The sequence below is a fragment of the Semicossyphus pulcher genome, unplaced genomic scaffold (genome assembly GCF_022749685.1).
Source record: "Semicossyphus pulcher isolate SPU_LCO1_2020_fin unplaced genomic scaffold, fSemPul1.0.p SCAF_13, whole genome shotgun sequence".
Lineage (NCBI taxonomy): Eukaryota > Metazoa > Chordata > Actinopteri > Labriformes > Labridae > Semicossyphus > Semicossyphus pulcher.
Window position 1 is genome coordinate 3,610,445 of NW_027211637.1, and position 15,531 is coordinate 3,625,975.

Here is a 15,531-nt window from a genome sequence, read left to right on the forward strand (position 1 = left end):
ATGAATTCTTCAACCAGAATGATTTCAATCAGAACGGAAAGAAAAGTTATCCGGCTATCAAGATGTCCCTTCATTGTGTGATAAGGCAACACAGTTAATGCTGGTACGAAATAATATGTACAAATTCAACCTGCTCCAACCAGCTAAAGGAAAGGAAGCTCTGTGCGATACATGCATGAGTGAAAATGACTCATCATGTGATCACGAGGAAGCCCTCAGATGCAAATAATAATCATCACCTTCTAAAACATCACAGCTTCAAAACAAAAGCCAGAAATAAAAGCTGATAGACAGAATTAAAAGCATATCATTTTGAGACGGACGTGAAAATGTTCAGTAAATATTGCACATTGATCGGAAGCATGCATGATGCACAGCACTGGAACTTTCATGTTTCCCTCATACGTCTTATCAACAAGCTTTAGGGGCTTCCTCCCTCTTTCTTCTGCTTAACGTCTCCCTCTCTCTCACACACACACACACACACACACACACACACACACACACACACTGTGACAATGCTGAGAAGGGTCAAAGGAATCCATTATTCAGCTGTCAGGATATTTTTAGAAACACCCTGGTGACTTTGGAATTATTTATTAAGCGCCTGATAATTAAAACATGTACGTTTGGTTGGGAAACGCCGGCCAGAAATCTCAGAGAGGGCGAGAAAGAGAGAGGGAGAGAGAGAGAGAAGGGATATCCCCCAGGGAAACTCTCCTCTCTCTCCTCCTCTCTCTCTCTCTCCGTTTCTGTACTCCTATATTTAACTCGACCACTGCAGCATCTATTTATCTCTGCTGGAAACACATGCACGTGGGCGCATTCATCTACATATGTGCATTATGTGCGTCACAAAGACTATACACACACACATGCACACGCGCACACACACACACGTGCGAGGTCCTTACACATTTACTAGTGCAGCAGTAAATAAATGAATTAATGAAAAGCACAGAGAAGAGGAAGAAAACGCTCTCATTAATAATGCAACCCTCACACCATCAAATACACATTTACCCGCTGTTAGACATGCTCACGTGAACAGACGCATGTGTGGCCACGCAGACACTGATACACACACACACACACACACACACACACACGCTCAAACACAGAAAGGAGGGGGAGCATAAGCACACAGACTCATTCACTATGTTTCCCTCTTTCATTCTGTTTCTCCTCTCACACAAACTCTACTGCAATGCCTTCCCCTTCTTTTGCTTCCCTGTTGCAGTAAGACATGCAATTCACAAAAACTCTGTCTGTGTGTGCGTTTGTGAAGAAGTGAAAGAGCAACAAAGGGCAACAAACGAAAACAAATGATTGTTATTTTAATAAGAAATGGTGCATGCATCTCCTCTCAAGAAGAGGCCACATCTGTCCTCATGGTAGGCAACATGTCTTCATACCTACTCTTTTTGACCAGACAAACACGTGATTAACGGTGTGAAACGGTGCATTTGGTTGAGCTTTAGGCCACCAAACTACTAGGTGAAGGCTAGGTTGGCTAGTTTAAATCACCTTCCTGATTTACAGATGTAACCAACAGGACTTTTGGTTTACACAGACTCAAACTCTTTATCGGTGAAGGTCCTGAGTTTGTTTGACCCCATCGATCGCCTCCAAAAGCCACACCCAACGGACTTTATAGTTCTTTGTACGACAGCCCAATCCCAATCTCCACACTCACGGACTCACGGACTTTGAGGCGCGTTTCCGGTAGGTGCGTGAGTGCTAAGAGCTGTCCCACTGTCAGACTTTTCAACTCCAAATTACGGACTCACGCACTACACGCCTGACGCCATTAAAATCCGTGAGTATTCAGTGCTTAGGCTTTAGGGTGGAGATTGGGATTGGGCCAGTATCAACAGACCGTTGCCTTTTCCATTCATGCATTATCTATACTGCTTATCCTGACCAGGGTCAGGGGGGCTGGTTACACCCTGGACTGATCACCAGTCAATCACAGGGCTGACACACAGAGACAGACAACCTTTCACGCTCAGGTTCACACCTACAGGCAGTGGTGCCCTAAAAGAGCACGTTCATTGAACACGTTTTATAGGCCGCTCACGTTCCGAGAAGTAACGAGAGTTTGCAAGTATTGTGTTTTTTATGGCAGCAGAAGCCAGATTTATGGGACCCGGAATTCATCTGACATGACTGCTCGCAATTCAGATGATTTAGTTACCAGTACTGCAAAGTACACACAATCAGTCCAGATTCCAATGAGAAGAATCTCACATTTCTATGCAAATTGTGCCCGTCGGGTCTGAAAGAACAAATCCGAACGTCAGTCACATCTCAAATTAATGTGAAACGACACATCGAGTTAAAGCATCAGGCCAGTCTTTGAAGAGGGTCCCTCCTTAAACTAACAACCAAATAGTAGGCAGTCATTTATATTTGGACTAAATCTAGTATTTATAACCAGGATAATCCACCTGTCCAGTATCCACAGTTACTGTGTCTGTGTGATTCCACAGTTCATTCTTTTCTTCAGTGACACCACAGGAAGTAGTTTGTCCTTCATGTAGTGAGGCAGAGAGTCAGAGTGTGAAGGTCAGAGTGCTGCACCAGTGGGCACACCTGACTCTGCTGCATGACGCTGGACTTTTGGCGTCCGCTACCTAAAATTAAATTTCCCTTTTTTTTAAGTGTAACTGCCGTCTTACCTGGTCTTAACTGTTTGTATGCAGAGTATCTTTATCTGCAGACTTAGAGGAATTTTAAAACCATTGTCATTGGATATTAAAAAAGTGTAATCCGGGATTTTTCATAATCTTTCAATTCTTTTTTGCCCTGTTACAGGGTCGAATACAACAATTTAGCTCTGGGTTAAGGGGACAACAGGGGGGAGTGTGTTTATTGTCACTGTGTTTTACTAACTCGATGTCCCTTCCTTGGTATGTATTCCCTTTCTGATACCATCAATCTGAAATGTAGACAAAAGCCAGAGCAAAAAGACCAAAGCGAAACAATGCTGGCATCACAACTATCACACACTATAGGCTCCTCCAAAGTTCCTGAATTAATTGACAACACAAACACACAACCATGGGAAGTTTTACTCCCCAACAACACAAAGTCCCGGGTGCAGCAAAGGGTCAGATTTAAACACTGTTAGTTCTGCAACGTTTCTTGGAGCCGAGCCGCTCTGGGGGCATCGAGTCTGTGTTAGCTAATAGTGGAACATATGGGTGTGAATACTAATGAAAATGAAAGGCGGCTGCATATTTCCCCCAGAATTCTGCTCTCTAATACCGTCTCTAGCTTCATTCATGACAGTTTGAGGATTCTCAGTTTTAACTCAGCAGCCGACAGTTAGTTAGGCAGGATGTTGATCTACGAGAGGGGACACAAAAGCGGAGTAATGGTCGTAATGTATTAAGATTTGCTATCTTACATTAAGATACACACAAAAGTAACTAAAATACCATATAAAGCACAATTAGTTACATCAAGTGTTTCAGTCGCATGCACATTTAGCAACGTGTTACTATGCTGATTCATAGCCTTTTAACATGAAACATCTACTTTGACCGACAAGGCTGCAACAGCCCAAAAGATTTTCATTAAGGAGAACTTGCTAATTGCTAAAAACTTAGAGAAATCCTAAAGAAAGACAACTATGGAAACCCGCTGCAAATGAGTGTGCTGCAAAACGCAACAACAGCGAACACGCTGCAAATACCTAAAGGATGCAACGGCAAACACACTCAGAAAAACGCTGCATATCTGTTCATCGCAACTGACGAGCTTCAGGCCTGTAGGGCAGCACATTTGCTCTTGCTGGACACCATACATATAAACCAAAACTCAAAAGCTTGTCTGAAGTGGTCATGTAAAAATAAGTCTGTATATGGGCACAAATTTCTGCTGAGGTAGTTCAACATACAGAGACAAAACTTCTGCAGGCACGGCGGTCAGGGCGGTACATGAGTCAATCTGACACAGGCTTTGATCCAAGCAACGAATTGTTTAAAGACAAAAGGACAAAGTTTAAACGTACATAACTTATTTTAATTTTCTTCTTCCGGGATCATGATTATATCATCTGACAGGGTGTGTGTCCTCTCCTGAGTGTCCCCTGGTTTATCTGCGACTCTCTGTGCAGCGTTGGCCGCTGCAGCAGCACCTGAGCCCACATTATATTTAGAAAACACCTACACCAGGACCATCCCAGCCCGGCGATACTCACCATTACTACCACAGAGAAACTGGAGAGCAATCCGGCTAATGTTCCCCGCAGTAATCCGACTAGCGGCAACAACATCACATCAGTAAGAAGGAGAGTCCACACCACAGATCTGACTTCATCAAGAACCAAGATTTTACTCTGTGAAGCACCGACACTGTCTCTAATTTGACTATAAGATGGACGAGCGGTATTGCCGGTGAATCCCTGAATGACGCTTGGTTCATAGAGCTGGTCATCCACTAATCACAAGATCCAGGGCATCTCCAGTCTGCATATTGAAGGGTCCTTGTGCTAGATACTGAACCCTAATTGGCTCCTAAGGCAGAGCCATAGGTGTGTGAAAATATGAATTTGATTCCATTCCAGGCACGCTGTTTGGAAATCTTTGCGTTCAGTGTATGTGTGTGTGAACGGTGAATGTTGACATGTAGAGTAAAGCACTTTGAGTGGTCTGAAAACTAGAAAGACGCTCTATAAGTGCAGTCCATTTACCAGACACACACAGAGTCAGACGGAGCAGTCACTGACAGGTCGTCTCTCCCAGGGCAGCTCCTCCCCTGAGCCACGGCCCATGTCCTGCTTAGTTCTGTTTAATATTGCAGCAGACGGGGAGAGACATGAAGGAGGGATGGAGACATGAGCTGATGGAGGAGCGGAGGGAGAAAGAAAGTCATCAGAGCTGCAATGATCTTACCGAGCTTTCCTATTTGACTATTTCTGCTGGAGGGATGGAAGAAAATGTTACGAGCTTGAGAAAGATAGGAGGGAGATACAGTCGATGGGCCATCGACAAGAAAAAAAACGAACCTCTCAGTAGGTAAAAACTCAGATTATTGCACTGGATAGTTTTTGTTGAAAAAGGTGAATTAAAACTAAAGCACTGTCGTTTTTTTCCTGGAGCATTTTCCACTGAATTAATGTACAACCAAGCCGAGGTGCGAGCAGTTCAGCTCTTCGTGGACCTTTGGTACTTCTGGGAAATCTAGCCCCCCTCTTGTTCTTTTCACTCGAGGAAAAATGCAGCTTAGTCTGGATTCTAACTGTAAAATGACCCCATTATTCATCGAGGTGTGATGTAACAGGGGGATTAGAGGAAGAAAGTCACCTATTAGCCTGCAGCTGTTGCCCAAACTTAGCCCACTTTTAGCCACGTTTGGTTTCCTCCTTACCCCACTGACCTCATTATCGTCTTCAGTCTTCTACTTAACCATTAAACATTCTGTTGAGCACCTTTAAACACACTTATATTAAACTTCAGGGGCCGCAAGTGTTGCTGCTTTGTCACGGCTCGGTTGGTTTCTGAACCAAAGTCTGTCGCTCCTTGAGCTGCTTCACTCCACTGAGCCTAACGTTGTTGATCCTGGATGCATGGTTACATCAAGCTGGCTATTTTTTTGTCTTAATTTTCAATAGACATCATCTGAAGCTGACAGCCCATTCTCACCCCCAACTTTTCAAATACAGTGATGGATGGGTCAAGAGAAGCAGGAGAGTTCTCTCCTCCATTTTGGAAGCGAAGAGCAAATATTCTCCTGTTATCTAAACGCCATCGGCCATCAAACTCGCGCGAGTAACGCGAGGCGATTATTCGCACAGTAACACATCTACCCAAACACAACCTTTTCTTAAAGTTAACCAAGAATTTTTGTTGCCAAAATATGACCAAACTGCAGCTGTTTCACAACATGAACCCTGTTTGGTTAAAAAGCATCTAAACTGTCAGGAATCCTGTTTTTCAATCCTCCTTTCAAACTCAGATAAGCATTCAAAGTCTCCTTATTTCCAAACTAATAATTTTATAATCCAAAGTGATGCTTTGATGTATGAAACTTGGATCTATTGCACTTTACTACATGTCAGCAAACACTTGAAGCATACTACAAGCAAGTAACCAAAGATTATTTCAATGGACATGACTATTGACATGGTTAAAAAAGGTAAACATATCCCAACCTGCAAAGGAGCAGCCAAGGCCACAGCTGGTTAACCCGAGCATCGAGACACAGGCTGTGATGGCCACAGCCACACAAAGGTAACACCACCTTCACCTACATGCTGATGTTGATTTAGTATTAGTTTATCTTTGCATGAATCATACACTGTTTAAATTTAGAGCTATAAGATAAGACAAACATTCAGCTTTCTGTTACACTAATGATTACTTCTTTGTCTTTGAGTTACCTGGCTGTTGGGGATGGCACTTCCTGGTTGGAGCAAAAGGCGTGGCCAATGGCTGTGAACAGTCCTATGCTGGAGCCAGCTCATTGGAAGATACCAAATGCTCTGATGTCATGGGGGGGATTTTGGTTTAGTTAGTTAAGCTTTGTATTAAGTTTCACTTAGTGTCCATTTTGTTTACACCTTGTGTTTGATTTGGTTTGGCCAAACCCCTATATGTTCACCTTGTGTCTCATTGTGTCAGGTCTGTTCACACTTTAGTTCTCAGCTTAAGTAGAGTTATATTAATTTGATCTTTTTTTATAGGTCTAGTCGTTATAATTTTGGTTTGTACATTTGGTATTCTTTTTTGGGTAAAATAAAAACCTGAGTTTTCTCTAAAAAGACTTGTTGTGTGCCTTGCTGCTCGGTCCTTAACACAGGCCCCTGCTGCGGAGTTTCTTTCTCCTCCTGGACATCTAACAGCGATGTAGGAGCCGTGCAGCATGCAAGGTAAAAGTCATGTTTCAGTCTCTTTGCAGAGTCTGTGTCCGCTTGTGTTTGTGTCACTGTTAGGCCCTCAGTGAACCTGTATCCAAGTTTGCTTGGTCGCGCCCTCTTGGTGAGTACAGTCACTCTTTCTAGCCAAATGTTATGAGAGACATCTTTTCAAGTGCATTAACCTCGTTCACATTTGGTCAGTTTGTGTACTTTGAGGCCAATTTGGCCCATTTGCAGCTCATAGACGCCAAGACACACTGTGTCACTCTGCTCTGCCAAGAGTCCGGCATCCCAGTTTTTTGGCCTATGATCCATTTTCTTTCTGTAATCTTTTATTTGACCTTCGCTTAACCAGTAAGCCCCATTAGTTCACCCCAGGAATTATTTCATTGTGATTGTTGCCATACCAACCAAACTGGAAGAACCATCTACCTAGAACAAGAAGCTATGCCTGTTAAGTTGCTGTCCTATGTCAACACATTCATACTCCAAATACAGCAGCTTAGTCAGAGGAAAAGGGCTTCAAAATATAATGTAGGTACCTCTCTAGTGTCGTCTTTTGATGTGGAGGGGGCTGCAAACAGAGGGTGGATGTTTAGAATAAAGCAATCTAGCTGGCCATAATAAATATGCAACATGAAGTTTGTCTTAAAATAAAGCTTTCTGGGAAACATTTCTCGTTAATTCTGAACATTAACAATAATTAAAACCTATTAAACTTTGACTTTCATGCTGTTCATAAAACGACACCTGACTGCACTGGCACGTGAAACAGTAATGAAGAGCAGAGGATGCAGAGATCACCCTACAGGGGAACCTTTAGGATCATATTATGAAGCTTTGACACTGACTGAGCTGCTATAATTACTATGTTGGGAGTAAGACATGGCTTCCATTGACACTCAAAGTTTATCATCTTCAGCATGAGGATGAGTCGATAATGACAACATTTATCAGGTGAATGTTCCTGTTTTACCCTCCCGTAGCTGTAGCATGCTGACAGACCATGTTTAAGGCCCAGGCTGCTCCCTAACAGACACATTTGGTCCATTTGGCCTGAATCTAGGCCACCAGCGGTTCAAATTGGCACTAACTGTATTTGCTGTGGTACACTCACTGTCATTGTGCAGTGCCAGGAGAGCTGCACCCAACAGGGCAGAGTGGATGATTAAATGATCATCTCCAAGGTGGTAAAGAGCATTAGGCTGTCCGCCAAGCCAATTAGACAACTACCCTCAGCCTCACATCGCACACATCTGCTGGAAGGACGGCAAAACCTTGTGAAGTTTCCAAAACTCTGGCAAGTGCTCTGAAATTAGAGGGCGCACGGACATGATTTACAGTGAGGATAAAAATAAGTGGTTTTATTTTATGCAGCATATGTGGGCAGCCAAAAATGCACTTAAGGGGTCGACATGGCCAGCGAGACTTCACCCGATTGTTTGTGGGCAACTGTAAGGCAACTGTAAGGCATTTTGGTCGTCACCATCTTGGTTTTTTGGCACCAGAAGTGACCATATTTGGAGAGGATGAAGGCCCATTGCTACACCTCTATCCTTGTTGATAGGCTGATGTGGTAGTGACATGTAAATCGATGGGAGCCCTGAAGCACACCCTGCTTTATCGACTATTTCACTCTAAGTTAGTGTTGTGACGTTTGCGAACGATCCGATTCTTTTGAACGGCTCTTTGGTGCGAACGACTAGAACCGAGTCGCAGGTGAGAGCCATCATTTTATAGTTGTGCCCAAGTTTCACTGCCCAAGATCCACTCCCCTTTATGCCGAATTACCACGTGCAGCTTTTTTCAACGCGCTCCGTCACGTGCAGCAGAATCATGTCACCACAACATAGTGCCGACAGTGAGCAACATTATCCTACATTATCCTGCTGTTTCCTTTTACATTTTAAAACGCAGAATGTCTATGCATGTGTTGACACGGGAAAATATAGTGCAGGCACGTTTGGGAGTCTGACCACTCTCTTCTTTTGAACGGCTCTCGGAAAAGAACGGAGCCATAAGATCCGGCTCCCTTCAAAGAGCCGTAATTCCCAGCACTACTCTAAATATACAAAATGAACACGATGCTGTTCTGAAGACATGTCACTTGTGATTGAACGCATTAACTCATTAGGAACATGTTTACTGAGGTAATAAAGTTTCAAAGAGGTAGGCTCCATTCCTGGTAGACTTGCATAAATCTGATTTGTTGTTGTGGAGTCGCCCCCTGCTGGCTGAAAGAATAAATACAGGCTTTGGCACTTCTCTAATGGCTCTACTCGACATACTTTGAGGCTACCTCCTCTTCTTATATACACCTTAGCCTCCACGCCTTTGTGATCTTTGAACCCTTACTTGTTTGGGCTTTCTTGTCACTTTGAATGTTTATGAATCTTAGCAGCTCCATCTCGGAGTCGACCACTCAGATTTTGATGGTGACCCTTTGGAGGGGACCTGACCCGTAGGTTTGAAACCACCTGACTAAACAAAGGAACAGTTTATGAAATGTGCAAAACATCGCACTGAAATGGTACGAAGACGCTGATGCTTCAGATTAACACTTTGATGCTTTAGGTACATGTTACCTGCTGTGGAGAATCTCACACTGCGGTATTGCTACTGTTACTTCTGGAAAGAATGTGAACACTTCTTCCTCCACTGCTTTCGACAATGTTTGACTTGATTAATAGGTTGTGCAGAGACCTGTGCTTAGTTCCTGTTTAGTCATGAAGATTTCCAAAATCTGTACCTCTGCTATTCTGTCCGATTCGTGCTGATTGTAGAGCACCAAACCTTTTCAACACACTCGGCAGAACAGAGGACAGAGTGGGCAGATGAGGATGAGGGAAAGAACAATACAGAAGGAAAAAAAGTGCTGATCTCTCTCTCTCTCTCTCTCTCCCTTCCTCCCTCTCATTCAGCATGCTGACTGTTTCTGTACAGAAAACTGACTCCCACACTATTCTTGCCTGGCCTATTTATCACATTGATCAGCTTATAAAGAAGTGGGATACACACAGGAGGCACGCTGGAAATGTGCGTTTGAGAGAGATCGTGATTTTGTTGTTTCTCGAGGAGCTTGGCGCTCCCACGGCTCAAAGTCTTGCTGACACGGTCATTTTACACACTCGGCCTTGTAACATCTCATCACCATAGATTAACATTGAACAATCATTTCAGCCTTTTCCTCACACAGCAAACCAAATAGCAGCACTGCATTCAGCAGATATTCAAAAGGTAGTTGCAGTAAATTAGACTTATGTGCATCGTGTCCCCGTGTCGTATTATGTAGAAGAATCAGTCTTTTTACTGAATAATTTTCTCAAGCAAGAATTGCAATAATTCTCTGATTTCAGCTTCTGAAATGTCACATTTTATTGTTCTCTTCGCGCGCTGTGATGGTAAACTGAATGATTTTAGGGTTTGGGATGGTTTGTCAGACAAAACAAGACATTTTCAGGAACATAACGTAACGCATTCTAATCATTGCGGACATTCTCGAGACTGGACAAATTTTAGTTTCAACTTTACAGGACAATAAACCAACTGATGATAGACTTTCAGGGACCAAATGAAACCTGAATTTGACACGTTTGACTTCTTCAACTATTAATTACAAACTAAGAGGAGTTTCTTGCCAGGAGGAGAGCTGTTCGGCACCTGCATTCTTTTTTTTTTTTTTATTTCATGTTATGCTCTAAAACATGAAGAAAAATCCTTGTATGTGTGAACATACTTGACAATAAACAGAATTCTACTTGCTGACCATAAAGTGCTAATAAATGTCTCAGTATTAATGCAGCACAACCTCCAGAAGGGTCTTAGCTCTTGGGTCAAATCTAAACAGGACCTCTAAAGCGACTGCATGTAAATGTTGCACACACCCTTTAATCGTTAACACCCCTGTCTGGATTGTTGCTTGTGTTTTAAATCTCAGATGTACGTCGCTTTGGACAAAAGCATCTGCAGAATGAAATTGTAACGCTGTAACATTAATTGCGGTTACTCGGCTGTTCCTGAATGCAGCATGAATTGTGTATGTCCTGCTGTTTTGGGGGAACCCCGTTTATCTCCAACCAAGCCTAAAAACTTTGCTGCGTTACTTCTTCTGTGAAAATAAACTGAACATCTTTTGGAGTTTTTTAAAATTAAAGACATCACAATGTGATGGATTTTTACAAATCAAATGAAGCTGAATTTGGGGCACATTCCCTGGTTATACTTTGTACAAAGCATCCTTGGGGCCTATTTTCTTTCATAGTTTCTGGTGCTGTTTTTTGAAAACCGCCCGTAAGATTTTCTGCATGGTGCCTTTTAAAGTGCTGCACAAAATCCAAGATTTCTCATGCAACACCATCTTGAAGCGAGGCTATCCCTGGCACCTGCACAAATCTCCACAGAACAACCAAAGCGACCATTTGTAAATGTTACACACACCCCCTTAATGCCCTGTTCTAAAGCAATTCAGCTGTCCCTGAAGGCAGCACGATTCCGGTATGTCCTGATTGTGTTTGGGGGGAGCCTCCATTTATCCCCATACACGCCTACAAACTGTGATCTAGCAGCAACAGCAGGAGACAAACAACACCATCCTGGAAACAGTAATCCAATCGACCTGGAATCATCCCTCAAAATAGGCCGATGTAAGCCCTCAGTCACAGGAGAGTGAATTCACAACTCCATCACACCACACTGCATCGTAGCCTATACGCTGAGCCGAGATGGATGAATGAATGATATTTGCATTTCATCAGCATAAAGCTGTGATCCTGCTGCTGCTGCTCTCCTTACACATGCTCTGGTGTCTCCTCAGAATATCAATGATAACAGGGGAGCTCCGGCCTCTCCTCGATCTCTCTGTGTGTGAATAATCAGCAGAGTGTGTTCCTACTGTCTCAGTCCTGTTTGTTTGCACCGATGGGCTTTCTGTACATCACTCCTAATTAACAGCAACAAGACATGGCCTCTACCATTTAGACTATTGATTCCAGCAAAGAAACAGACAATGAAAAAAATGCTCCACAAACACTTTTCACCTTAGAAGTCACGTGGTTTTCCTCTGATGTTTCTATAGGAACATGAGCCTGGATAGTAAATATACTGACCTCAGGAGTCTGTAATGTTTGGTGCACTAAGAGCCTTTACGTGGGGATTTCCATCTTTGTGCTTTGTATGGCATCTTTTTCCATCCTCTCAAATATTTCAACATTGATTTTATGTTAATTCTAATGACATAGCTCAAGTTTAATCGGATCAAGGCTGCAAAATAAAGACTAAATATATTCTGGTGGGTTGAGGGGCAAAGAAAGGATTCTGAAAGGTGTCTCTGCAGCGGTGAATGTAAAGATGGTGAACCTGTGTTGCTGATCAACTTGAGGCTCTGTCAAAAGAAGAATGCATTCATTAAAAATGTGCAAAGCCAGCACTTCTGCAGGGTGGCTAACCGTGAACCTACAGCCAGAGGGTCAATTGAGTTTTAGGTGTCTTTTGCTGTTGAATTTTCTTTGTGACTGTAAAGGCAAAATGAAATGTATCCTGTTGGTGTCAATTATCTAAAGAGTGCCTACCGCACAGCAGCTGCATCCAGGCGCAGGTCTTGTAAACGGTGGAGGTGTTGCAGAAGAAGAAGAGCGCCATGCAGGCGATGCAGCTGAGGATCAGCACCATGGACAGCAGCACAAACACCGAGGCCGCCTTGAAGGCTCCGGACGGGATGGAGCTGAAGTCGGAGAAGCTGCCCACGCAGGTGAGCTCCCGGCTGGGCGACGGCCCGGTGCCCACGCAGTAGTGGAAGAGGCCGAAGTAGCCGGCCTGCGGCGTGTTGACGCTGTCGCCGATCCAGTAGGGCTGGATGAACACCACCACGTTGACGATGGCGAAGCAGATGGTGAAGATGGCCCACAGCACCCCGATGGCCCGGGAGTTGCGCATGTAATTGTCATGGTAGATCTTGGAGGCTTCTTGGGAAGGCAACATGTTTGGTGTTTTTTTTTTATTCTTGTTTCTCTGTTTCCACCTCCGGTGTCTTCTTCTTTTTTTTTTTTTTTTAAGATTCTTGGAAAAAAAAAATCTTTAAAAAGTCCCACACCCCCTCACTCAACAGATCTTTTTAGTTTCTTTATCAAAGCTTCCTTTTTTCCAGTTTGGCTGTTTCTTATTAAAGGCTAATAAACGGGCCTACATAACCACACGGTAAAAATGTCACCTGCAAATATGTATGTGGTATCACAAGACTAAACATTGTAAAAATGAATGAGGGAAAATGCTACATTGAAGCAATACAAAAAAATCATAGTCTACCTACACCACTAATGAATAATTTACCAAGACCAGTGATTCAACATTGCTGTCTAAGGCTCGTTTCCTTGGGGCTACACCATGAATGATGTAAAAAATCCATCAAAATGTGGTTTTCTTTATTTCACAGTGGTCGGGTGGAGGTGGGTTAAAGCTGATTTTCATCCTCGTCCATCAGTCCACAGTCTTTTTTCGGGATGTCCTTTATTAGCATCCGTGAGATGAGATGTGTCTTGTTGCCTGTAGCGCCAGCGGTGGACCCCGTTTCTACCTTCCGAGGCATCCGTAGGGTGCTCCCCTTCTCCCCCTTCGCTCGCCTTCAGTGTCCACGCAGCATGTGGAAATCAAGCTGAATGAATAAAAAAAGAAAATCAAGGGAAATGTTTCAGCACGAACCCTCTGTCAAATTTCAACAGTCCTTTTTCGTAAATCCGACATCCTCCACCGCCTCGCCTCCGTTATCATCACGGTTTTTGTCGTAGCCTTTATCCAGTGTGTCTCCTCTCCCTCTCTCTCCCCCCTCTCTTTCTCTCTCCCTTTCTCCGTCCTCCTCCTCCCGTTTCTCTGCGCGCGCCCTCCGGAAGATGCTGATGTTGTACTGATGACAGCGATGGTGCGCGTTCACGTACGCGGGCACAGCAGCTACCAGCAGGAAATTTGCATCAAAGCGCGCCCCCGCCTCTGATCACCTTGAGTAAGAAATTAGACCAACACGTTTCCCTCACGTCTGGATGGAGAGGGAGCGTTTTCATAAGACAGACACATGTAGGACCATGGACCGCTATGTAACAAACATTCTGACTCAGGGAACCCCACAGAGGATGTTTTGTATTATGTGAGTTGGAATGAGTGGAGGATGTCCAGTCTGACTCTCGGTCCTATTAGAATCCAGCTCATGTATAGTCCTTCTGTAATGCAGTGATGCTAATTTGTCCATTTGATTTTAGCATCATTGGTGGCCGGTGTTTTGGAAAATAGGGAAAACAGGAAGAAAACCAACCCGCAGTATCATGTTGTTTATGCTACTTCAGTTCTTATCTCTAATTAAAAGAGTATTGTTAATCAATCCTGTCCCCACACCAGTCATACAGGCCTCATGCAGGGGACAGAGAGGGTGGAAGATGTTGCCTCTGAACATGTGGTGGCTGATGATGACCACTGGTCGCTGGTTGAATTCAAGGTGCTCTTTCCATTCAGAAAAACTAAGCTCACTTCCAATTTCAATATTTTATTGTTTTCTCAAAATAAGTTTCAACCGGGCTTGTTTTAAGCAGTGTGTGGTTTGTTAAAAGAAAAAATTAATTATCCTAAATAAACACCAGCTCCGCTTCAGACTTCTGCTCAATGCCCAAACTTAAAGAGTGGGTGCATATTCTTAAATGGCCACTAGGTGTCAGGTCTGAGGATGGGCCACTTCCAGACTACAAAAGCCTGAAGTTGTGCCAAAGGAATGGAGCTATTATTCTACTCGTGCCGTTAGCATAGTCCCTCTGGGCTGCTACATCAAGCTAACTGTTGTATTAGCAAAGGCAAGAAGCTAGCCAATGCTGCTGCTCAACAAAAAGGGAAACGGAAATCTGACGTTAAAAAAAAAGGGACATTTGGACCGTTAAAACATTTAAATAAAAGTTTATTTTTTGTTATCTATCTTTAACCAAAAGTTTATCATAATCACACTCGGGTACAATACATTGGCAGAGAATTCAAGTTTGGGAAATTACAATTTGACTGTTGCAATGTTGATATAGTATTCTGCAATCAACCTATAAGTAAACTAAAAGCACAATAACAAGCCCATAATGACATTGCTAACATGCTGGTGCTAAGCCGGCATGCTAACATTTTCTAACCCTACATCTGAGGCTGGTGGGAAAGTTTTAAGCTTAACAAGATTTTGTTCATAAACCAAATTAGAGGACAAAGTACTTTTTTTTTATGGCACGAAGAAAGAGTTTATCAAAAAGTGAATAACCAGATTTGTTAAGATTCATCTCTATGGGGCAAAAACGTCCCTTACAAATGTGATTCAAAGTCCAGAAAATACTTCGCACATCTGTTTCATAGGACAGGTGCGTAGGAGAGAAAAAAAAACAATCAAAAATGCAAGAAAACTCCAGCACACTGTCTAACTTGCACAAAATATTTCAGTGTGCGACCTTCATCAGGCATTTTCTGCAAGTTAGACAGTGTGCAGGAGTTTACTCACATTACAAATGTGATAAAAGTCCATCAGTGCTGCTCAGACATATCAGTCTACACCAAAGTGATGGATGAACCAACCCACATTTCTATCCATGGAGCTACACTGCTAGCTTGGCTTAAAGCATCCCAAAAATCTGTCAATCTATAAGAACCCATGTTCATTCTAC

The 15,531-nt window shown here is 43.2% G+C and overlaps 1 protein-coding gene across 1 annotated transcript in view; it reads right to left on the reverse strand.

The window, feature by feature from the left end:
• The window catches only part of LOC138590333 (LHFPL tetraspan subfamily member 4 protein-like), a 31,538-nt gene extending 17,783 nt beyond the window's left edge, over positions 1 to 13,755 (reverse strand). Inside the window, exon 1 of the mRNA XM_069660948.1 lies at positions 12,433 to 13,755. Coding sequence (XP_069517049.1) covers positions 12,433 to 12,841 — 409 coding nt within the window. The 5' untranslated portion in view covers positions 12,842 to 13,755. The remainder of the gene's footprint in view (positions 1 to 12,432) is intronic.
• Between the last annotated feature and the right edge of the window lie 1,776 nt (positions 13,756 to 15,531).